Genomic DNA, 23,797 nt, shown 5'->3' on the forward strand with positions numbered 1-23,797 from the left:
TGGCCTTTGCCTACATCTTTAGCTGGCAGAGATGCACAATTTGAGCGCTGCTAGAATCACTGATCTTACTCAGGTGTAGGTTTGTATACACAGGTCAGCCCAGCTGATGGCTCATGGGTTGCAGTAGTCAATGGGTGCCCCTAACCAGCATTTTGCACCTAGGTCAGGCTGGGGGATCTTGGGGTTCTGCAGAAACGAAGCAGACCCCACAAGCTCGAAGTCCGCCCACCTCTGATGTAGAGCAGCTGTCCAGGACTCGAGCCCTTTGCTGAGGCAGATGCAGGCTCACGAGGACGACCTTCAACATGCAAAACCAGCTAGCCGGACTGATGGCTTGCACATGCAGGTTGATGGCAACCTGCATATGGGTGAAGCCAATATTCATCTCCCAGACAGGTAAAGATGTGTGTTGTGACAGGGTGTCGGGGACTCTTGTTCCTGTGCATAGCTGAAGGGCTGCGTCTGGGAAGCACGCTGGCACACTGGGCTCTGCGGCCCTTTCCAAACAAACCGACGTCTGCCAACCCGAGAAGGCCTGGGCGTGGACTGGCTGACAGAAAAAGGCGAAACCCACAGGGCATGGAGTGAAAGGTCTGTCCAGAGAACACAGCAGGGAAAAGCAAGTTTGCATAGTTCCAACATTTAATAAACTTTAATCTCTCTAGCGTTATATCCACATCCATTAAATTAAAAAACACTGGCCACAGGAATCGGCTCCTGGTTTAAATTACAAGAAATTATTTGTGCACCAAAAAGTTATCATAGAAAAAGAGTCCTGGGCAGCTGCTCTCCTGCCCCAACCGCAGCCTCCACCAGGCAGCCCCTCCCTGGGGCCAGCAGCACAGGGCCAGAGGCAGGCAGCAGGAGCCCAGGGCCAGCGGGAGATTGTCATCGAAGAGGAGGAAGGGCAACAAGGCACATGAGGAAAGGTGGAAGCTCCAGTGACTTTGGGCAGATCCAGGGAGGCGGCAGGTGCAGCTCAGTGGGCGAGCCAGCAGCCATGCCCCCTCTGCCGCTCCAGGCCACAGGGAGGGCATGGCGTGGGACGCCAAATCCCAGAGACACACGTGAGGGAGGAGCCCGGCTCGCCTGCCCACACCAGGGCGGCATCTCTGCAACGCAGAGGGCGTGTGGCTGGCAAGGAGAAGGCCAGAGGCACCAGCCCCACAGATGGGGTGGGGGCAGGAGAGAAGAGCTCAGGCGTGTCTTGCAGGCAGGGAAGAGGGGCTGGGGACATGCCCCCCTGCCCCACAGGATGGGGGCCCAGTCATAAGGCTCTCGCTCAGGCTACAGAGAGAGGGGCCTTTGCTCCCCACTCCCACAGCCACTGCCAGCAGCCCCCACCCCAAGCAGGGAAAAGGGACCTCTGCCCCTCCCGTCACAACAGGGACAAACTGGTTCTAAAAAAATCGCTTTGGTGAGTTGAGACCAGAGCAGGGGGACTGAGCACTCTCTCCAGCAGCATCTGGCCACAAGCCCAAGGAGGGAGGGGAGCCAGAGCAAATGGGTGTGGTGGCTCAGGCTCCCAGGAGCCCCCCTGCAGTGCCGGGGGCCGGGGGCTCATCAAAGGGCACTTTGGTCTCTGATGAAGGCAGTCCTCTCGCCCTCAGCTTCCTCCTCCTCCTCCGGTCCTTCCTGCCACACGTCCGACGGCAGCCCTTTGTAGGCGATGATGCCGCCCTGCTCAAGGGAGTACACTTTGAGCCCACGCAGGCGCAGGCCAGAGCGCAGCTGCAGCATGAGGAAGACCACGATGAACACCAGGATGATGGAGGCACAGCTCAGGCTGGCCACCAGGACGGGCAGGCTGGATGGGGGGCTGCTGAGAGCCACACCCTCCCCCAGGGCAGGCGAGGCACGGCTGCTCTGGGTCTGGCGGGAGCACGTCTGCTCCTGGCTGCTGTAGTGGGCATGTGCCGGACAGGACAGGCACTGGGTGCGCCCCGTTCCCAGGCAGGTGGCGCAGGACGGGTGGCAGGGCACGCAGAGGTGTGGGCGCAGGCGCGGATCGAGGCTGTTCTCCAGCGGGGCGGGGCCGGGGGTGAAGGCGGGGGGGCAGGCCTTGAGACAGCTCTTTTGGTGCAGGTAGAAGCCCTCTTCGCACACTGCAAGGAGACACGGGAGGGAGAGCCGCAGGTAAGGCCTCTGCGCGCTTCTGGGCAAGACGAGCCACAGCGGAGCAGCCAGGTGGCTCACAGCCCAGGGAGAAAGAGGCCCCCCACCTGCCGGGTCTCCTGCCCCCGCAGAGAGCAGCATCTCTGCCCAGGGAGTCGGCCAGGCTGCAACACCCACCCCAGCAACCGACAGACACCAAGGGCTGGGCGGCAGCCGTGTGCCAGGAGGAGGGAGGAGGACTCCTCTCTGGGGAAGACTGAGAGTGCCGCCTGCCCCATCCCCCAGGGACACACAGAAGGGCGTGGCCCACAGGGTGTTTCCGGGCAGAGCAGGGATCCTTGCGCTGCCACGGCCAGGCTCAGCTTCCCAAGAGCCACGGCTCCTCTGAGCTTACCCACGCAGGCCTGGCTTGTGGCAAGGGTTTTGCATCCACTGCTCTCGAACTGGTTGGAGAAGCTGGGGGGGTCAGCGGCCGTCCCGTACAGAACCAGGGTGAACTTGGTGAGGGTGCCTGTGAGGAGCAGAAGGGTGGAGGGAAGTGAGGCAGGGCAGAGAACGAGCCCTCCTCCCTGCTGCCCCCACAGGCCCGTCAGTTCCCCTCAGCTGGGCCCTGGGAGCCCTGAGCCAAGGAGCAGGAAGCCCAGAGCCTTGGCGACGTTGTACAGCCCCCAGGAGGAGCTCTGGAAGCCCGGCTGAGATCTCCCAGGATGCCTCCTGCCCAAGGCGTGCCACCCGCACCTGGCTGCTCTCTCAGGTTGGGCCTGTGCCTGCCCTCCAGGAGCACCTACGCAAAGGGGGAAAGACAGCAAAAGCCCCCAGCTCGGGGCCAGGTGATATGGAGGCTGCTAGTGGGGAGGCAGGGGTCACACCCAGCCCCTGCGAGCGTTCCATTCCGCTCCCATCCCAGGCTAGAAACAGGCCAGGCAGGCAGCTGGGAAAGGCCCCTCTCCTCCCTGCACCTCCAAATGGCTGCAGCTGCAGGGAATGAAGCCGCTGCGGGGAAGGGGGGGCAGAAGGGCATGGCGCATTCCCGATATGCGGACCACGCGACGCCTGGATCACAGCCAACAGGACAAGGTGCAGAAAATGCTGGGGGAGAAAAGGGATGGCTGGGTGGACGGATCCTTTCCATGCCAAAGGAAGCAAAGCAAGAGAAGAGGGGCACAGTGTTACCGTAATTATTTGCTTCGCTCGTGTTCTCTATTTCCAGCACCCAGTCTCCGGCTGGGTCCTCATCCCATGAATGTGTTGTCATGAATGCCCAGTCGTTGAAGCCGTCGGCAGAGTAGTCATGGGGCCTGGCCAGGTGGGAGAGGGGACGTTAGGGCAGCCCCAGGGGGCAGAGGCCTTCGGCAGGGGTGGGGCAGGGGCGGGCTTACCTGGCAGCCAGCAGGGTGGAGCGGGTGCCCATGGGGCTGACGAGGTGGATGGCCAGGTCTCCTCGCCGGTTATAGGAGAGGCTGAGCCGGGCTTGGACGTGCTCCAGCTGGCTCACGTAGCTGGCCTTCCCCCAGCAGGCGTCCACCTTCTGGCGCACCTCCAGGCGCTTCCCAATGTCCCTGCAGAACACCCAGGCGCTCAGCGCAAAGGCCGCCACCAGCAGTGCGAGACAGCCGCCTGCCCAGCCCCATCCCAACGCGGCACCCGCAGGAGCCGTGCAGGCCTGCTCCAGCAGCGCCCTTCAGCTCGGGCCTGCAGGGGGGACTGAGGTGGTGCTGGCTCCAGAAGCAAGCCGCTCCCCCAGAAGCCATGTGGAGCAGCAGCCTGCTGGCTGTGCCACACTTTGGAAGTGCGCATCAGGACAGACCCCTTCCTCAGAGGTCTTTGCAGCAGGGCTATGAGCCTCGAGTGAAGGCTCCCCCACCAATTATCCAAGCTCCAGCAGCAACACAGCCCCAAAACATGTTCGTTCTCCCCCACACACACAAGGAGCATCCCCCTCCCCAACAGACACAGCATCAGTCTCCAGGCCAGCTCCACTCCATCCCTGGCTCCAGGCCAAGTCAGGAGAGCAGGGCACGAGCCGCCCCAGCACCGCGGTGGCAGCTCTGTGGAATCCTGGAAAGGCCTGCAGAGCCGTCTGGCTCATGCTGACCCTCCCCACCATGGCTCCCACCCCTGGGCAGGGGGGCCCCTAATGCAGCCAGCCAGCCGGCTCCAGTTCATTCCCAGGGAAGCTGCAGCCACCTCTCCTTCCCCGATTTCCAGGCCACTCTCCATCTAGCCTCTAGGCTTCTTGGGCCCTCTCTCTGTCACACACACAACTCCAGGGAGGTGCCATGCAGCCTGAGGTACCCGCTCCCCCTCGCTGCCAGTCCTCCAGATGCCCAAGCTGCCAAACTGCTTCTGGCATCAGGAGGCAAGAGCCCCTTCCCTGGCGGGACACTCAGCTCCCAGGCCCCCCACCCCCCACCCCCGGGACAAACTTTGGTTCCACGAGGATGTCAATGCTGCACTTCCGCTGCGGTCCCACCGAGGTCCAGTTCCTGGCTAGAGCCACCATGGCACCCGCATCCAGGAGCCCGTAGCCGTAGGAGTGGCTGACTGCAAACAGACGAGACAGGAAGGTGAGCGAGGGCCAGCAGCCCCCTCCTGCTCACACAGCTGCCACCTCCTCACTGCACCATTACCTTTGCGACCCACCCCGTTGGCGGCCCAGTCGTTGGTGTTGAGGTGGGCAGGCTTGGCGCTCCGCACCACAAGATGCTGCATGTCACGCCAGGTCAAGTTCTTGCTGCAGAGAAGGAGCACCGGGTCATGGGAAAGAACAGCGCTCCCCCGCCCCTCTCATCGCCCGCAGGGATGGAGACCCACACGTGCACACCCTGCCGCGGCTCGCCCCAAAGAGCTTCTCCCTCCTGGCTCCCGTACTTGGCCTCCAGAGCAAGGGCAATGATCCCAGCGGCCAGGGGCGCGGAGGCCGAAGTGCCCGTGTGCGAGTCTGTGCACTTCTGCCTCAGATCGGTCGTCACCTGGGAAGAGAGGAAGGGGGCCCAGGGTGAGCGAACGCAGCTCCAGGGCACCCGGCCCCAAGAGGCACAGCCTCACCACCATCATGACCACTGGGCAAGCGCCATGGCCTCTGGGAAGGCAGACAAAGCCAAGGCTGCAGAGCCCGGGCAAAGCGGCGGTGCACCATGGCTGTCCACCCTTCATTGGCACAGAACACGGAGGCGCTCCCCTCCCACTGGCCAGCAAGCCTGGGACCTCTGGAAAGGGCCAGTGAATTTCTCCCTCCTGGGCTCCTAATGCTGTCAAGTCACCTGGGCACAGCTTTTCAGTCATTCATTCATTTCTATACTGCCCAATAGCCGAAGCTCTCTGGGCGGCTTTTTCATTGGCCTATTGAGAGCCCTGGAGAGGAAAAGCACTAGGCAGGATGCCCTGGTGTTTAGTCACCCCTTAGCACCCAAGGTCTTGCACTGGGCACCTTTTTGCAGAAGACACCCATGGCAGGGAAATGAAACCTTCAGTGTCATCAACATTCCCAGTCTGCTCTTGGGGGGGGGGGGGGAGATCCTACCGCAAACCATGGATTTAAAAGGCAAATCTTTGCAGTTATGAGTTCAGTAATTCTACCTGCCTCTAAGTGAGTTTGTTCCTTCCCAGTGAGAGAGGACCCTCACCTCTTCCACACCCCTCTTAATAGAAGCTTGGAGGGTTCATGGAGAACCCCGGTTCCATGCCCTACGGGGCTCAAGGGAACCTCCAAGGGCACAGCCAACCCGCGTCCCCATCGTAGCCTTTCCCCTGGGCATTTGTACAGAACAAGGAGCGCCCCCTGTCCAAGAAGCAAGGCATCCTCACCCACCGACAGCGGGCAAGCAGCAGCCCACACAGCCCCAGTGCTCCGTCCCCAAAACAGACTCTGTACTTTTGGGTGCCCTTCGCTTCGGGAGGGCATATCTGCTTTCGAGGCTCCTCCGCCTTCTCTTCCTCACCTCCATAACCGAAGGACAGCTGCCCGCTTCTCTCGCACACCAGTCTCTATCTTTAACTGAATTAGACCACCCGTGGGCCTGTGAGCCTCCCATCTCCTTCCTGAGTGTTATCCCACACACGTTGCTCGGTCTCTTTGGGGCCCTACCTCCCACCCTAATCTCCTCTACAGAGTACATCAAATAATGGGTCATCCCTCTTGAATCCTGTTCACATAATTATTCTTCCCGTTTCCATAATAAACGACACAGGCAGCCACTGTCGATTCGGGTTCGCTGCCCACCCGGGGCTCCAGTTACAGCCACAGTGCAATGACCTCAGCTACAGATCCTGCGTGGGCATCACGGCCACGATCAGACACGGGCACACGTCCGCAGCCCCAAGCCCGCCCCGCACAGGCCCGGGAGGGACTCACGATCTGCCTCTCATTCTGGCTGCCGCTGCTGTAGGTGGTGGCCAGGGTGGAAGAGCAGGCCTCGCTGTACCAAGGCACGTTGCCGTACTGCGTGGTGCTGCTGATGGAGAGCGTGTAGATGCTGTTGGTGTAGCCGTCGCAGTTGCAGCTGTCGTGGTCACGGCCGCCGTTCCCCGAGGCCCAGACAAAGATGGAGCCCAGCCCATTGCGGCCCTGCGGGGAGGGCCCAGTGAGGCAGATGGGAAAGGGGGCCCACAAGCGGCCAGCCCTCCCTCCCTGCTGCCAGCCCCTCCATACCTGGCTGACCCCGCGGTAAAAGGCCTCTTCAGCCAGCCGGGCAGGGCCGTCCACCGTCTTGCCGTCATCCTCGGGGCCCCAGCTGGCGCTGTAGATGTGGATGTGGTTGGGGTTAAGCCCCAAGGAGCGGGCTTCCACGGCATCCGTCACCTCCCCGTCCAGCATGCGGACACCTGAGGCAAAGACAGTCGCCGTTTCGAGGCTGCCTCAAGCCAGCAGCCCCAGAGAGGAAGCCTGCAGAGCCGGCCGGGGCTCCTCCTCCAAGAGGCGGCACACTGATCCAGGCTGGCACACAGGCGCCCACCTCCCGCAGGCAGCTCACCTCCGATCTTGGCATTGTATGCCACGCCCACCCCACAGATGCCGTTGTTTGCCACAGCAGCCACTTCGCCCGCACACCGAGTGCCATGTCTACAACAGGAGAAAGGACGGTCAGGCTGGGCCTGGGAGAGGAGGAACAGGGGGAGGCTGGCCTGCCCCAGGCATCTCCCTCCTCCCCACCCCACAGCCTGTGTTCCAACGAGCATCAGTGTGCCAACAAAGACACAAGCTGTGGGCAGAGGAGGAAGCTGTGGCGCTGGCAGGGGCAGGATGCGTTCCACGAGAGGCCAAGCAGGAATCCCCATCGCGCCCAAGCCCACCAGTCTCCAGCAGCTGAGCTCCAAAGCGGCCCGCACCTGTTGTCGTTCATCTGTGTGTAGCGTGGCTGGGGGTCAGAGTCCTGGTCATTCACATCAAAGCTGGCAGCAGGGTCCTGCAGGAACAAGAGTCCAGCATCACCCCTCCCCAAGTCGCCTGGGAATTTGCTTCCGCCTCAAGCTCCCTGCCCTGGAGGCACCAGGGCTCCTGTCAGTTAGGGCTGCTGCCTCCCTCGCCTGTGTTCCAGGCAGGCCTGGAGAACAGCTGCCACTGGAGGCAGCAGCACTGCTGGGAGCCCAAGTCCACTTGCCTGGGAACCGTTCCACAGGCAAACCTGGCAGGGGTCTTGGGGGCAGCAGAAGCTGCTGCAGACAGAGACAGACCCCCTGGGTCCATCCAGCCCAAGACCATCAACACCGACTGGCAGCAGCAGCTCTCCAGGGGTTCAGGCAGGAGCCATTCCCAGTTCTACCTGGAAAAGCCCCTGAGAGCTTCAATTAATTGGGGGGGGGGGGCTGAGTACTCCCAGCAGCTGAGTGGGCAGGAGGTTTCAGTCTGTTTCCCGCCTCCCAGCTGAGCAGAGCATAGAAGAGCAGACCAGAGCAGAGGAAGCTGCTCCAGCTGGTCTAGGGACTACAGAAGCAAGCAAGCTCCCAGAGAGTGAGCGACCAGAGCAAGCAAACAGGGGGAGCAAACAGGAGTTTGGCAGGGGAGGCCAAGGGGGAGGCTGCTAACATTTTTTAAAGATTTATTTGTCTTGTTACACACACTTCCATACAAGCGGGACTCTGTTTTTAATGTGCAGTGAACAGAGCAACAGGCACAGGCTACTCTAAAACAACCGGGAAGCTAGATATAAAAAGGGAAAAGAGACTATGGAAAGACAAGACCCTCTAGTGCTGGTGGCCTGCAAGGTGTGTGCCATGTTTGTTTTCCTGCCTGAGAACATGGCCTACACCTGCAACAAGTGCAAGACGATCACGATGGTGGAAGAAAAAGTAAGAGGACTGGAGCGGCGAGTGTCGACCCTCCAGGGAATAAGAGAACATGAAGAGCTCTTGGACAGAATGGTGGAACTATTTGGTGGATAAAGTAGCAGTTACAGGAACTCTGGGGGAAAGTGAAGATGTTATACTTGAGTTCTTGGCTCTAAGGGAAGCAAAAGCCGAGTGTAGCCAAACGCGTACCCTGGATTGTAGCAAAGCTGATTTTAATAAACTCAGAACAATGATCAGTAAGGTCCCATGGCAAGCGACTCCAATGAGAAAAGGAGTCCAAGATGGCTGGGCGCTTTTAAAAAAGGAAATTCTCAAGGCACAATTACAAACAATTGCAATAAGAAGAAAAGGTGGAAGACAACAGGAAAAGCCAACGTGGCTTCACAAAAAGCTTAGAGATGACCTGAAAACAAAAAAGGACACATATAGGAAGTGGAAAGAAGGCCAAGTAACAAAGGAAGAGTACAGGCAGGTAGCACAGACTTGCAGGGATGGCATCAGGAAGGCTGAAGCTGAGAATAAGCTGAGGTTAGCGAGGGATGCTAAAAGCAACAAAAAGGCTTTCTTCAGCTACGTGCATAGTAAAAGACGGAGGGAAGAAAGGGTGGCTCAGCTACTAAATAAGGATGGCAAAATGATAACAGAGGACAAAGAAAAGGCAGAGGTGCTCAATTCCTACTTTGGCTCAGTCTTCTCCCAAAAGAGGGTCTATGACCCCCCAGCAAAGGCGAAGTACAGGCTGAAGGGGCAGGATTGCAGCTTGAGATCGACAGGCATATGGCCAAGGAATGTCCAATTACTTTGAATAAGTTCAAATCTCCAGGGCCAGAAGAGCTGCATCCTAGAGTAATAAAGGAACTGGCAGAAGAACTCTCAGAACCACTGTCTATTCTCTTTGAGAAATCATGGAGGACGGGGGAAGTGCCAGATGACTGGAGGAGGGCTAATGTTGTCCCTATCTTCAAAAAGGGCAAAAAGGAGGAACCTGGGAACTACAGACCAGTCAGTCTGACCTCAGTCCCTGGGAAAACTCTGGAGCAGATGATAAAGGAATCCATCTGTAAGCACCTTGAAAACAATGCAGTGATGACTTGAAGCCAACATCGATTTGTCAAGAACAAATCCTGCCAGACGAATCTGATCTCATATTTTGATCAAGTCACCTCCCTTGTGGACTGTGGGCAGGCTGTAGACATCATATACCTCAATTTCAGCAAAGCTTTCGCAAAGTGTCCCATGATATCCTGATGAGCAAACTAGCTCAAAGTGGGCTACATGAAAAAACAATCCGGTGGATCCACAGTTGGCTACAGAATCGGACTCAAAGAGTGCTTATCAATGGGACCTTCTCAAACTGGGGAGAGGTAACAAACAGGGTACCACGGGGCTCCATCCTGGGCCCAGTGCTCTTCAACGTTTTTATTAATGACTTGGAGAAGGAGGTGCAGGGAATGCTGATCAAATTTAAAGATGACACAAAATTGGGCGGGATAGCTAATACTTTGAAAGACAGAAACAAAATTCAAAGTGATCTGGATAGACTGGAGCGCTGGGCAGAAAACAACAGAATGACATTTAACAGCGATAAATGCCAAGTTCTGCACCTCGGAAAAAGAAACCAAAGGCACAGTTACAAGATGGGGGATACGTGGTTCAACAACACTAGAAGCGAGAAGGATCTTGGAACTGTTGTCGATCGCAAGCTGAAGATGAGCCAACAATGTGATGTGGCTGCAAAAAAGGCACATGCTATTTCAGGCTGCATTAACAGAAGCATAGCTTCCAAATCCAGAGAAGTACTAGTCCCCCTCTACTCAGCACTGGTTAGGCCTCTTCTGGAGTACTGTGTCCAGTTCTGGGCACCACATTTTAAGAAGGATGCAGACAAGCTGGAGAGGGTTCAGAGGAGGGCAACGAAGATGATGAGGGGACTGGAAACAAAGCCCTATGAAGACAGACTGAAAGAACTGGGCATGTTTAGCCCTGAGAAGAGGGGAGATAGGATAGCGCTCTTCAAGTACTTGAAAGGTTGTCACAGTGAGGAAGGCCAGCATCTTTTCTCGATCATCCCAGAGTGCAGGACACGGAATTATGGGCTCCAGTGACAGGAAGCCGGATTCCGGCTGAACATCAGGAGAAACTTCCTAACTGTGAGAGCAATACGACTGTGGAACCAATTACCTAGGGAGGTGGTGGGCTCTCCCACACTGGAGGCATTCAAGATGAGGCTGGACAGCCATCTGTCAGGGATGCTCTGACTTGGATTCCTGCACTGAGCAGGGGGTTGGACTCGATGGCCTTGTAGGCCCCTTCCAACCCTGCTATTCTATGATTCCCGGACTGTATAAGCCAGGGCCTGAACTGGGGACCTCCTGCCTGCAAGGCCGCCCAGGAATCGCTGAGCTGCAGCTCCACCTCCTTTTTCCTCCTTGAGGTCTTTGCTCTGGAAGCTCCTTCCTAATGCGCAACTGCCCCAATTTGGGGCAAATGCAGCCCAGGCCAGAAGTAGGCAATGCAGTGCCCACGGGCGCCAATGTGTCCCCAGCCATCTTCCTTGGCTCCCGCTCCAGTGCCTGGCCTCTCCCACTTTGGTTTTTGTAAAGGTTTCGCTGGGATCGCGCCCAAGCAAAGCGAGGGCCTCCAGCCACTTCCATTTCCCATGAGCGCCTCTGGGCCACACAAGGGGCTCGGGGACATTCCGGGAAGTGAAGGTGGTGGGCGGCTGCAAGCCAACGCTCTCCTCTGCACTGCAGCCAGCTGCCAAGAAAAAGGAGGAGTGGGGGGAGAACAAGGGACTCCTGTCACTTCTGTCTGGTAAGCTGGGGGGGGCGGCTAGGCAGGGCAGCAGTAAGCCAGCTCGGGGGTGGAGGAAGCCAGCAGGGGCTGGGGGTTGGGAGGGCTGTGTGCTTGTATGTCTGATGGACAGGGGCTGAACGTCTGTGAGAAAGGGGGGGAGGGAGGGAGGGAGAAAGGGGCTTAGGGGGATTTCAGAGGGATCCTGGAAAAGATCCTGGATCCTATCATGTGCTTGCAGTGAGGGGGAGAATGGAGGGGCATGTGCATACAGCGAGTGTGTGTACATATGAGGGGGAGGAGGAATGAGGTGGCTGGCAGGAGGGCCAGTGTTGGAGAAAAAGAGTGTGCCTTCTATGAAATAGGTTTCTGTTAGCGCTGAAAACTGTGGGTTCAAAGGAGCTGTTTAGAGTGCTGGTGCTCAGAACCTGCCCCTGCCTTGTACTCAGTCTTCTGAGCAGGTTCCTTGTGCTTTGTGACTAGCCAGGCCTCCCACGGCAGCCATTTTGTGGTGGTGCTTAGGACAGTTTATCAGATGGCCAAATGTGCCCCAAAAGGTGGGAGACCCCTGGCCTGGGCAGTTGGAGAGGCCTGTCCTGGGAGGACATTTGCCCGCCACCCCAGCGCCATGACAAAGGAGGCTCCCAGAAGGCACAGCAGGTGGGCACTATGCAGGGGGGCATGCTGGGAGCTGCCACACTGGGCCCTGCCTGTCCTCTGCTCACATAGTTGGCTTCCAGGTCCGGGTGGTTCTTCTCGATGCCATCATCCAAGATGGAGACCACGACGCCACGGCCAGTGTAGCCCTGCTGCCACGCCTCCTGCACATTGAGGTCTCTCTGGTTCCCGTTAGACTGGAGGGGGAAACGAGCAGCAGGCCAGTCCCCACCAGGGTGCTTCAGAGCGCCACAGCCATTGCCCAGTTCTGCTTGCAGAGCCCCCAAGGGCAACCACCCCACCTTCCCCCTGGACTAGGCTGGGGTAGCCAAGGCCATCTCACTTGCCTCCCTCCCCACCTCCTTAGACTGGCGAGATCAAGCCCCCCACAAGCATCTGGATAGGAGAATGCAAACTCCAGCCCACCAGACTGCCGACGCTCCCCCCGGCCCCGCCTCAGTTCCCACTGCTAAAGCAGAATCCTTGGTTACTGTTTGTGCAATCAGGATTCCGTCATGACGGATTCTGTGCTGGTGTCAAATTCCCTTCTGAAAACCAGCCACGCAAGGCGAGGCCCCAGCCTTCGGGGAGGGCTGTTGCCAAAGTGAGGGCGAGCAGATCCCTACTGAAGGCAGGATCAGGCAGCTGCTGTGCGCTCCCCCGCCAGTACATCGGGGCCGCCCACCAGGCAGACGAGGGTGAGTGCCCGGGCTCACTCCGGTGTGCCCAAGCAAGGAGGGGGGTTGTTCACAAGCGCCCACTAATCCCCAAGGCAGCAAGTGACTGACCCTGGAGGAGGATTAGCCAGCAAGCCGTCTCATCAGGGCACCATCAACTGACCCTCCATGGGGCTGGATGCCACTGCTGGCACTGGGCAAGGGTGGGGCCGCCTGCCTGGCCGGGGGCTTGCTTCATTCTCCCAGAGTAGATGCAGGGGGCCTTGCCTGCCTACCTGTGGCTCCTCCTTCCTGCCAGGGGCGCTTACCAGGTACCACTGCTGTGGGAACTTAGGGTCTGTTGGCTCCAGGAAGGCATCTCGCTTGGTCCGGCGCTTTGCCACCTGCTGTTCGAGCCAGTGCACCTGAGGCAACGACCGGGGGGGGGGGGGGAGACACGTATGGGCAGCTGGCCAGCCTCCCCACTCCACCAGGTGCCAGGCGCACCACATCCTCAAGGGCAGGCGGGTCCCTGGGCCAGCGCAGGCCCGAGAGCAACAGGCTGAGCTGGGAGCCTGCCAGGCCGCCAGGGGCCTCGGGCAGGGGGACCCAAAGATCGCGGTGGCCGTGGCTCAGGTCAGCCATTCAGGGAGGAGCGGGCCCTGACCCCAAAGGGCCGAGGGCAGCCAGGCCAGAGAACGCTGCAGCAGACCCGGCCACAGGGCCCACAGTGCTCACGTCGCCGAGCAGGAGCAGAGATGGCTCAGTGGGTGTCCCAGCATGGAGAAGGAGACCCAGGCCAGCCACAGCTCCACTGCTTCCTCTGCTCTCAGTGGGGATAAGGGGCGGCAGGATTCACCCATGCGGGGAAGAGCAGCCACTCTCCCCGATGCCCCCGACCCCATTGCTAGCTCCAGTCTGAGCGCGGAGATAGCGGTGGGGGGGCCTTCTGAAGGAATCCCTTCAGGGAGCAGTGCTTGGAGCCCAAGCCCAAAGAGGAACCCCAGGAGGCCACGCGGGCTGGGCTGGCCCGCGGGCTGTTGGCTTTGTACCCCTGGCTTGGAGAGCTGAAAGGTGATCAGTTTTTCCAGGCTGCATCACCTGCTTCAGTGTACCACCTTTCCTTCGCCCGGAGAGACTTCGCCATTGCTCATAAGTCGCTCTGCGAGGATGACCTCCTCTCAGCTCCACCATCAGCTCACCCGTGAGGCAGCCTGGCGTGGACCTGGGCTCCAGAGCACGGCTGCCCTGCCTCTTCCACAGAGGGCCCTTCCCTGCAGCTCTGGCCTGCAGACCCCCAGCGCTGCAGGCCAGGCTGGTTTCCCTCTAGCTGGTATGCCTGAGCGGCGAGGGCATCCAACTCGGACAGGGAAGACCCACCTTCCTTTCCCTGCACAGCCATGAAGCTCGGGGGGTGACCTAGGGCCAGTCACGCGATCTCCCAGCCTAACCTCTCTCACAAGGATAAAAAGGGTGTGTGGTGGGGTGGGGGGGAGCGTGTGTGTTGCTCTGAAGTCCTCGGAGGAAGGTGTGGGGGAACACAAATGAAACGAACACAAACAGCCGGGAGGGACGGAGCTCCTCTCCCTCGGAGAACGTGCCCACACAGCCTGCCAGTCCTCCGGGCTTCCCTGGCCAGCCCACGCAGGAACCAGGGTGCCATGCCAATGTGGCCCAAAACCAGCCTCACTGCCTCCACTGCCACAGGCCGCAGGCCACACATGGGGCACAGAACAGCAGGAGGTGCACCGGGCTGTCGCTTCTGCTCCCCCAGCTGGGACATTTGGGGCAGGCTCAGCTCAGAGGAGCCGGCTTCCTGCAGCCAGCCCAGAGGGGCGGCTGCCACCCAGGCCCCGCAACCCAGCAGGCCTACACCTCCTCGACAGCAGACGGGCCAGAGGTGGCTGCCATGCACTGGGACAGCAAGCCCTGTCAGCTGCTGCTCTCAACTGGGGCCAACTCTGCCAGGGTCTCTTGCATGCCTGCACACACACACGCACTCACCTGCGGCTCTCTGCCCAAGGAGCTGTGCCAAGACCGGTGGGGCGAAAGGGATCGCTTTGCCACAGCCCGGTGGCAGAAGTGGTAATAGTCTCCAATGATCTACAATGTGGGAGAAGAGAGTTAGACACGAAACCCCAAATCAAACCCACGCCTGGCTCCAGCAGAGCACCCCCGGCCCCCCTGCCCCAGACAGGAGAGATGCCTCCGCCCACAGCTGCAGGCCCCCGTGCTGTGCCCAGCCACACAGAGGAGATGCTCCTGCCCAAGCAGGGAGGCCCTTTTCCGCTCCTGCCAGGCGGCCCTCTGGCATCTCCACGCTCCCCTGCTGCAGGCTTGAGGAGATTCTCGCCTCAATCTCTCATCTTTAAACAGGCCCCTGCAGAGAAGCACCACGTGCCAGATCAGAGCAGCAGCTCCAGGAACCTCAGTGCTGGTCCCGGGGGGAGGCGGAGAGAAGGGCACAGCAGCTGCCCTCCACAGGACCCCCACCCCAGGCACAATCCCTCTACCCCGAGGGGCATCCGTTGGGGAGCGGCACCAGCCAGGGCAGGGCGGGCTGTCAGGGGACAGCGAGATCCCTCTGGGCGGAGGGCTCTCAGAGGGGCCTTGGCAAGGAGGCCGAGGGCCACAGGTGCCCCCCGGTGCACTTTGGGCCACAGGCAGCACTTCTGCGTCCAAGGCCCATGAGGGTCCTCCAGCCTGCACAGGGGAAGTGCAGCAGCCATGGCGCTTCCCTCAGCCACATCTTGGGCCAAGTGAGCCATTCTGTGACGCTGCTGCCACGGAATGCGGCGGGGAGGGCTGTGCCCAGGACAACGCCCGGGGCTCCTCAGCTCAGGAGCAGGCAGGCCAGACGGGACATGACGGGGGAACAAAATCACGCATGTTGTGAAGCCAGGGGGGCTCTCCTCCCTCTCCCTCTCATAATACTGGCATCGAAGGGGCCATCCCAGGAAGTGATCAGTGAGAGGCGGAGGACAAACAGGGAGTCCTCCTTCACAGTGCATAGCTGAACTACAGCACTGGCTGCCACAAGATGCCATGATGGCCACCAATTCTGATGGCTTTATAAGTTCATGGAGGGGAGGGCTACCCAGGGCTCCTAGTCCTGACTATACGCTGCCTCCAGTATGCCTTTGTACACCAGCTGCGCGGGGGGTGCTGCTCCCCTCATGCCTTGCTTATGGGCTTCCAACAGGCAGCTGGCTGACCACTGTGTGAACAGGATGCTGGACTAGACGGACACTGATGCAGCACGGCTGTTCTTATGTTCTTGCATGAAATCTGGGCCCAGCATAAAGCAGGCCACCCCTGCCCCTCCCAGCCCAATAGTGCCTGGGGCAGCACAGCTTCCCAAAGAGGTGTCATCCCTTTGCTTCCTTCTTGCCTCCGTAGAGACATAAATCGAGAGCCCAGCAGGACAAATGTGTAGCTTGGGCGCAGGGTGGGGTCTCTCTTCACTCAGGCCCAAGAGAGGGAGATCACACTTCTGCGTGCCTACAGCGCCTGCCTGCCCCACTAGCGAGCATGGAAATATAGGGGTCCTGAGCTATTTTGCCTTCTGCATGCAACAGGCTGTCTCAGAAAAATACTGGAGGACAAGGAGAACAGCTGCTTGACAGAAGGCTGGCACCCTGCCTCAGATTGAGTGTCATGAGCCCAGACACTGGCAGGAGCATGGCAGACTCTGCAGAAGTCCAGCACATGGAATTAACAGGCTTCCAGGCACTATTCCCCACATCGCCTGGTCCCAAGGGATTTCACTGCCAGAAACTAGATCAAACAACGATCCGGTGGATCCACAGTTGGCTACAGAATCGGACTCAAAGAGTGCTTCTCAATGGGATCCTCTAAAACTGGGGAGAGGTAACGAGCGGGGTAGCACGGGGCTCGGTCCTGGGCCCAGTGCTCTGCAACATTTGTATGAATGGCTTGGAGGAGGGGGTGCCGGGAATGCTGATCAAATTTGCAGATGACACAAAATTGGGCAGGATAGCCAATACCCTGGAAGACAGAAACAAAATTCAAAGTGATCTGGATAGGCTGGAGTGCTGGGCAGAAAACAACAGAATGACATTTAATAGGGACAAATGCCAAGTTCTGCACCTAGGAAAAAGAAACCAAATGCACAGTTCCAAGATGGGGGATACGTGGCTCAACAACACTACAAGCGAGAAGGATCTTGGAATTGTTGTCGATCACAAGCTGAATATGAGCCAACAATGAGATGTGGCTGCAAAAAAGGCAAATGCTCCTTTGGGCTGCATTAACAGAATCACTGCTTCCAAATCCTGGGAAGTACTAGTTCCCCGCTACTCAGCACTGGGTAGGCCTCATCTGGAGTACTGTGTGTCAGTTCTGGGCACCACACTTTAAGAAGGATGCAGACAAGCTGGAGAGGTTTCACAGGAGAGCAACAAAGATGATCAGGGGACTGGAAACAAAGCCCTCTGAGGAGAGATGGAAAGAACTGGGCATGTTTAGCCTTGAGAAGAGAAGACTGAGGGGAGATATGATAGCACTCTTCAAGTACTTGAAAGGTTGTCCCAGAGAAGAAGGCCAGGATCTCTTCTCTATCATCCCAGAGTGCAGGACACAGAATCATGGGCTCAAGGTACAGGAAGCCAGGTTCCAGCTGAACATCGGGGAAAACTTCCTGACTCTCAGAGCAATATGACAATGGAACCAATGACCTAGGGAGGCGGTGGGCTCTCCCATACTGGAGGCGTTCAAGACGAGGCTGGACAGCCATCTGTCAGGGATGCTCTGATTTGGATGTCTGCATTGAGCAGCGGGTTAGACTTGAGGGTCTTGCAGGCCCCTTCCAACGCTACAACTCTATGACTCGGTGATTCCACAAAACCACTGCAGGGAGAGCCCTTCGGCTTGTGTGCCTCCCATTTCCTGGATTGCCTTGAACTAGGCTCCCGTGACAAAGCATCCCTCAGTGCAGGAGATTAACCTGGGCTGGTTCGAGCCACTGGCAAATGAAGGGCAGCCTTCGTGGATCCTCAAATACAGAGGAGCGGGGAGGCTAGAGCATGTGCTTGGCTGAGAATGCACGTCTTTGGAAGGAAGAACCTGTTTTGCCCACAGAAGAGGTGCCAGGGGGCTAGGGGCCCTCAGCCTAGCTCTGCAGGGGGAGCCTGAACACAGAGGCAGGCAGGCAGCCCAGGAGGTCCTGCCGGGGCGCCATACTCCTTCCGCAGGGGCTGCCACGCGTTGAAGGGCTGCGCTCACGCACACGCCGGAGGTGGCCGGGGGCAGGGGGCTCCCAGTCCATGTCGGAAGTGCTTTCCTAGAGAACTCTCTTCAAGGGTGTTACTCCCTCCCCTCCCCTCCCCCGACAGCCACAGGAGGCTGCTGCCGTCCTCAGCCCAGCCCAAGGTGGGTCTCGCAAGCCTGACTCACTCCCTCGCACTCCCTCCAGACGTCTCCTGCTGGAGGCTGCTGCAGGACTGGTGCTTGTGCTGGCCCTCCGAAGCCCAGAGCAGCTGCGGCCGCCCAGGGCAGCTGAGCTCCCGGAGAGGCTGCGGGAAATACCAGCTGTAGAGAACACAGCCAGCTCCAGGGCAAGAAAACAAGCCCGAGGCAAGTGCCGTCCTATCCAGCGGCAGGTGACATGCAGCCAGGCCCAGGAGCCAGGCCCATGCACAGAACCCTTCAACCCTTGCTCTGCTGATGGGACGGGCATCTCCGCGTCTGCTGCCAGGTCGAGCAGGCACCCATCCTGCATCAACACAGGGTAGCTGGGCCCACTGCCCACATCCACACTGCCAAGATAAGAGCCCACTGGAGCACGGAGCTGACCAGTCACCCAAAAAGGACAATTCCCAAACAGCCAGCAACAAATGCTGTCTTGTAAAGGAGGCAAACATCAGCTCCCTACTTCATGTTGGAACCCGCCCCAGCAGCACACGCAGCTGGAAAGGACAAATACGTGGCTGAGTGCCCCAGCTCTAGCTGGAACCTGCCACGTTTCACCCACAGGGCCTGCACAGAGGTCGGAAACGACTCTCCCCAAATCCCATTCCAGGCTGGGACCCACGTGCAGGAAATGGAAATATTCCTCTAGTAGGAGAGGCCAACAGAGCAAAGAGCTCAAAGCAGCTTCTGGAAGGTAACGAATCCATGTCTTCCAGGGCAAAGAAACCCTGCAGGCTACACAAGGCCAAGGTCCCTGGGAGTAAATTCCTTCCTCGTCCCAACTGCTGTGATCATCCAAAGAACCTTCAAAAGGGGTCCCATCCACCCCCAACGCCCTGCAACAAATTGTGGCACCATCCCTTTGCGCCTAGGAGGAAGGGTGGATCCTTGTGCATGGAACCCTCACCACCCCCAGCAGTGGACAAGACAACATGTCCTTCTGAAAGCTACCTAGCTATACGTAAACCCCAGCAAGCATCTGTTTCACAGAGACCATTTCAGAACGTGAGACATGAGCTCCCCGCATGTCCTTCTCTCCCCTCTCCGTGATGCTTGCAAAGGGCTCACATAGCCTCCCTTCCCCTGAGCTGCAGGGCCAGACTTGGCATCACACTCCTCACTCACCGGACCCAGGTTGAGGAACCCATGCTTCCTGGCCATCCGTTCTGCTTCCTGGGGCCCAGCAGGGACCAACACGGCCCAGGTGTTGGTATAGATATGCTGGCCTAGCACCTCTCTGACCAGGAGGGCCAGGGCCGCTGTCAGCGTCCACCACAAAAGCAACAAGGGTGGTCTCAGATCCATGAAAGCTGGGGGGGGGGGAGCCCAGGGAGCACCTCAAAGCAGGCTCTCGCTCTGCCCAGCAAAGCCCCAGTCAGTCCGAGGAACCATCAGGGTGGAGCTCAGGCAGACAGGGAGAGCAGAAGCTCACAAGTTGAACTCAACTGCACAGCACCTGGGGACAAAGGGAAAGACTCAGCCTCTGGACGGACAGACGGGCAGGCAGGCGGGCAGACACACACACACACACACGCGCGCGCGTACACACACACACACGCGCGCGCGTACACACACACACACGAAGAGCCCATAGACTGCGAATGGCTGCCAAGGAACAGGGATTCCTCTCCTTGCCAGGGCCTGCAAAGACTCACTCAGCTCTACCACACGCCTGAGGGCACAGAGCTGTGCTGAAAGCGAGGAGGCCCCCTTCTTGATGGGCCACTTCCAAAGCTCTCTGGCACTGGGTGGCCACAGCCAGCCTCATCCTGTTCGCTCCACTGTCAACATCAAGACAGGACAGGGACCCTCCTCCAGGGGGTACGAGAGGCCCCTGTGAAGGAGGGGAGCGGAGAGATCAGGACTCCCTCCGCCTCCATGAGGCCTACGGACAGAGCGGGGCCCGCTGGGGCCGTGTGCAAGCACTCCCCTGCCCATCCCACAGGCCTCTGGGAACACAGAAACAGACCACCAGGTCGCCCTGGCCATGCTTGGCCTCCTCACTACACACTCGGCTCAAAAGGCATTTGAGGGGCAGCCTCATGGGCCAAAGGATCAGACTTGGGCCCTTCTGCACTAGGAATCTGTACATCATGCCGTACATCATGATCACGGGCTCCGGAATTCTACAGGGAAATGCTGTGCACTCAAGGTTAGGCCTACTGCATTTACATATGGGAACCTCCCAGGGAGTTTTTTCACTGAAGGGCAGTATAAAAATATCTGAAATACATATATATTTGTACATCTCACACAATTTGCACAATTCCTTATTTATCACTGCTTTGGGGGGGCGGGTAGAAAAGAACTGGGCTGAGACTCATGGAGACCCATGAGGCTGTTGGGTCCAACAAGTCAGCAGAGATGGGAAACCCACTTGTGGGAAGGGCGAATCACCAGTCATACCTTCAGTCACCTACTCATAATCCCTCCTGCAACATGCTGATGGTCCAAGGAAGCCCCCCGCCCCGTCGCCTCTGGCCTTGGCTGCTCCCCCATTTCCATCTCCCCAGCCAAGGCGTCTCCATTGCCTTCTGCACCACAACAGACATCTGCATCGCTCCGCTGATCTCCCATATACACATCTGTAGGAGGCTTGGACGGAGAGCACCAGACACTCCAGCAGGGTGGAGAACATGCGCGTGTGTGCCGCGGTGAGAGAACCAGAAGCATCCAGGACTCGGCCTGCCTGCACGTCCAGCCACGCCGCCCACGGAGCCCTCAGCCCTTGCTGTTGATTTAGTAATACTACAAAGGACTTTAGACTTCGCCACAGAACGTGAGGTATCGATTCCATTTGCCCTCTGCATGGCCTTGCCTGCCGGTGGAAGGAGGCAGAGAGAGAGCGAACCTCCCCTCCCGCAGCAGGGAGTAGCCACTGAGAAGGCCCTCTCTTAGGTCGCCACCAAACATGCCTCTGGAAGCGGCTTCTCCTTAAGATCTTAAGGCCAGGGCAGGCTTGTCTGGGAGAAGGCAGCCTTTCAGGTAGCCTGGTCCCAAGCCATATAGGGATTTACAGGTCATCATCAGCGCTTTGAATTCTGCCCGGCAACAGTCCAGTAGCCAGTAACAGACTAGTAGCTAACAAGGGAGTCCTGGAACTGGCCCCGGTCAACAGCCTGGCCACAGCATTCTGGGCCAGCTGAAGTTTCTGAACAGTTTTTGAAGGCAGCCTCCTGTAGAGCACTGTTACAGTGATCCAAACAAGAAGTAACCACCTGCATGACTGTGGCCAGATCAGATGTCTCCAGGAACGGGTGCAGTCGGCACACTAGCCGCAGCTGTGCAAATGCACTCCTGGCCACCGCCAAGACCTCAGCTTCAGGCTCAGGGCAGAGTCCAGGAATACGCTTTCTCCTTGACGCACCTTTGCTGGTCACTCTTTGGGCCTGGAGCCACCCGATGGCGGATTCTGATTCGCACCTTGTGGGTGAGCAGTGGCAGGACCAGCAGTGTTTGCTTTTATTAGCCAAGGAGGTGTTAGGAGAGCTGAGCAAGGGAACAGCCCCTGAAATACTAGCGGCTTTCCTGCAAAGTGCATGAAGTAGCCAGCACTCATTTTTCAGCCCAAAATTAACACAATGCTAAATTTCTGGGGCATCATTTTGTTAAAGGGCCAGGGAATCCCATCGACTCGGCTCAAATCCTTCTGCAACAGCACCTTCTACAGTGGTTTCAGCGGAAGGCTCCTGCCTTGATGGCGCCGCCGCACTTGTCCGGCCCAGGCCCAGGCCCAGGCCCAGGCCCAGGCCCAGGCCCAGGCCCAGGCCCAGGCGGATCAAGGGGCCGGCCTTGCCGCACGAGCGCCGGGTGGCCTGCTCAGCCTCCGCGAGCCCCAGAGGTCTCTGGCGCGGGACGCTCTTCCTCCCAGAGTCACGAAGAGTGGCCGGGGCGCCTCAAGGCGCACCTGCGATCCGGCAGAACTCGGTCGCCTCTCGAGGAGCGGCCAGGAGGCGGCGGGGTCGTCCCGACTGACTCTCGCGGCTGCAGGGGAGGTCCGGCCAGCCGCCTCCACCCGCCTTACCCGCTCCCGCCCGGGCCCGCCCAGCTGCACCGGGCCAGCGGCCTTGGCCCAAACGCAGCGTCCATTCTCTGCCCTGCCCTGCTCCCTCGGGGAACCAGGGCGACCGGCCCCGTCCAGGGCGCTGCAGCCCCGGGACAGTTCGGGGCTCGAGGTGGAAACCCACCACTGGCCGCCGGGCCCGCTCTCCACGCCCTGACGAGGCCCGCCCCGCTGGAAGGAGCCCAGCCGCGGAGCAGCGCAAGGAGACCCGCGGGCGGGGCCCGCTCAGGCGACCCCCGCCTCGCCTGCCGCCCCGGAAGGCCACCAACGCCTGCGCGAAGCAGCACTTCCCAGGCCGACTCCCGGCCAGCAAAGGCCGCGCAGCTGCAGGGCGCAGCCTGGGCCGGGCCGTTCAGCTGGCCGGCCAGGCTCGTCTGGAAAACAGCGTGACTCACTCCTCCCTCGCCGCGGCTGAAGGCTTAATACCCGGGCCAGATGGCGAGGAGGAAGCCAGGCAGGCAGGCAGGCAGGCGAGCGGCGGCGGCGAACGGGGCTCCTGGCGCCAGCGCGCAGCCCGCCCGTGGGGCTGTTCCGCCGCCCCTCCCGAGCCCAGCCCGGACGGCCGCGGGGTGCGCCGGGCCCGCCGCGCACGGAGGCGCCCGGCCTCGAGCCAGGGGCCTCGGCAGCACAGGCCGGGGAAGGCCGGCTGCAGCCTGCCCGTCCGGGGCTCCCGGCGCAGCTGGCCCAGCAGCTGCTGCGCCACGGCGGCGCCCGTCCAGGAACCCCGCGCCTGCTGCCGGCCGGGCCGGGCCGGGCAGGGCCGGCGCCCCTCGCGCCCCGCGCCGCCGCCCAGGAGCGCGCTCCCCGCCCGCTCTTACCCTGCGCGGCGCCCTGGGCTCCGGCTTCTGCCCGCGCCCGCCGATCCGCGGCCCCTTTATGGGCGGCGGCGGCGGCGGCGCGGCGTCATCTCGGCGGGGGGACCGGAGGCCCGGCCCGAGGAGCCCCCGCCCCGCGGGCGGGCGGGCAGGAGGCGGAGGAGGCGCGGCTTGTTCGCGCGGCGGCGGCGCAGCGGGCGGCCTCTCGCTCGGAGGCTCGCCCGACCGGGGCCCGGGGCGCGGCGGACGCCCCCGGATGCCGTCACTCCCGACTGCAGCAGCGGCCGGGAGGCGGTCCTCCGCGCGCCCCTCGCCCGGCCCCGAGAGCGAGGCGCCGCCGCCGCCGCGAGGCGGGCCCGAGAGCTCCGGGCTGCGCTCTCGGCGGCTCCGGCTGGCCCGGCAGGGCCGAGCCCCTCTCTGCCCGCCGCCGCCGCCCTGCGAGCTCGGCTCGGGGCCTCCGTGCGCGCGCGCGCAGGCCCCTCCTCGGCGCTGGCGGCGGCGGCGGCGCCTCCCGGGGCCCTTCGAGGCGCCGAGGAGCGACGGGACACGGGGGCTCCGTCCGTGGGCGGGAAGGCGCAGCCCCCGGGGCAGCTGGCGCGCCTCCCCCCGGCCCGCGTCCGCTCGGATCTTCTCCCGGCGCGTCCCGCCCCGTGAGAGGCCCGTTTGCTTGTTTTAGCCGACCCGGGGAATGAGCCAGACGACGCCTTGCTCGCCCCGTCACGGGAAATGCTGCCTGCCCAGCGTGCCCCGTTGGGCGGTTTGAATTGGCAGGAGGCTTTTCCTCTGTGCGATGGAAGCCAGAGCTGCGGAGGGCAGCTCACACTGGCCCTCTTTCCAAGATGTGCTTCCGCTAAGCGAGCCAATCTCCTGCTGCACAGAAAGAGACCACTCGGCCTGGGGCATCAGAGGGGCTCTCCCACTGGGTGCTGACCCCTTTCAGCAACCTCCGTGCTTGCTTGCGGACGCCCCCCGCCAGCTTC

The 23,797-nt window shown here is 60.2% G+C and overlaps 1 protein-coding gene across 2 annotated transcripts; it reads right to left on the bottom strand.

Annotated features, from left to right (window-relative positions):
• Positions 1-624: 624 nt before the first annotated feature.
• FURIN (furin, paired basic amino acid cleaving enzyme) lies at positions 625-23,273 on the bottom strand. 2 transcript variants are annotated; one of them, XM_084817716.1, is made up of 16 exons: positions 22,821-23,273; positions 19,065-19,395; positions 14,514-14,612; positions 12,839-12,934; positions 11,922-12,050; positions 7,444-7,520; positions 7,089-7,177; positions 6,767-6,939; positions 6,470-6,682; positions 4,987-5,087; positions 4,746-4,849; positions 4,542-4,659; positions 3,495-3,674; positions 3,289-3,413; positions 2,510-2,626; positions 625-2,105 (listed from the first exon to the last, which is right to left on the bottom strand). In XM_084817716.1, the coding sequence occupies exons 2-16, from the start codon at positions 19,242-19,244 to the stop codon at positions 1,564-1,566; spliced, it is 2,343 nt and encodes a 780-aa protein (XP_084673842.1). In that variant the 5' UTR covers positions 19,245-19,395; positions 22,821-23,273; the 3' UTR covers positions 625-1,563. The 2 variants fall into 2 exon arrangements, with proteins under 2 accessions (XP_084673842.1, XP_084673841.1); XM_084817715.1 differs by having other exon boundaries at positions 12,806-12,934; positions 22,821-23,093.
• Between the last annotated feature and the right edge of the window lie 524 nt (positions 23,274-23,797).

This window comes from Heloderma suspectum, chromosome 11 (assembly GCF_057233095.1).
Source record: "Heloderma suspectum isolate Gila_16-S chromosome 11, 16-S_ref, whole genome shotgun sequence".
Classification (NCBI taxonomy): Eukaryota; Metazoa; Chordata; class Lepidosauria; order Squamata; family Helodermatidae; genus Heloderma; species Heloderma suspectum.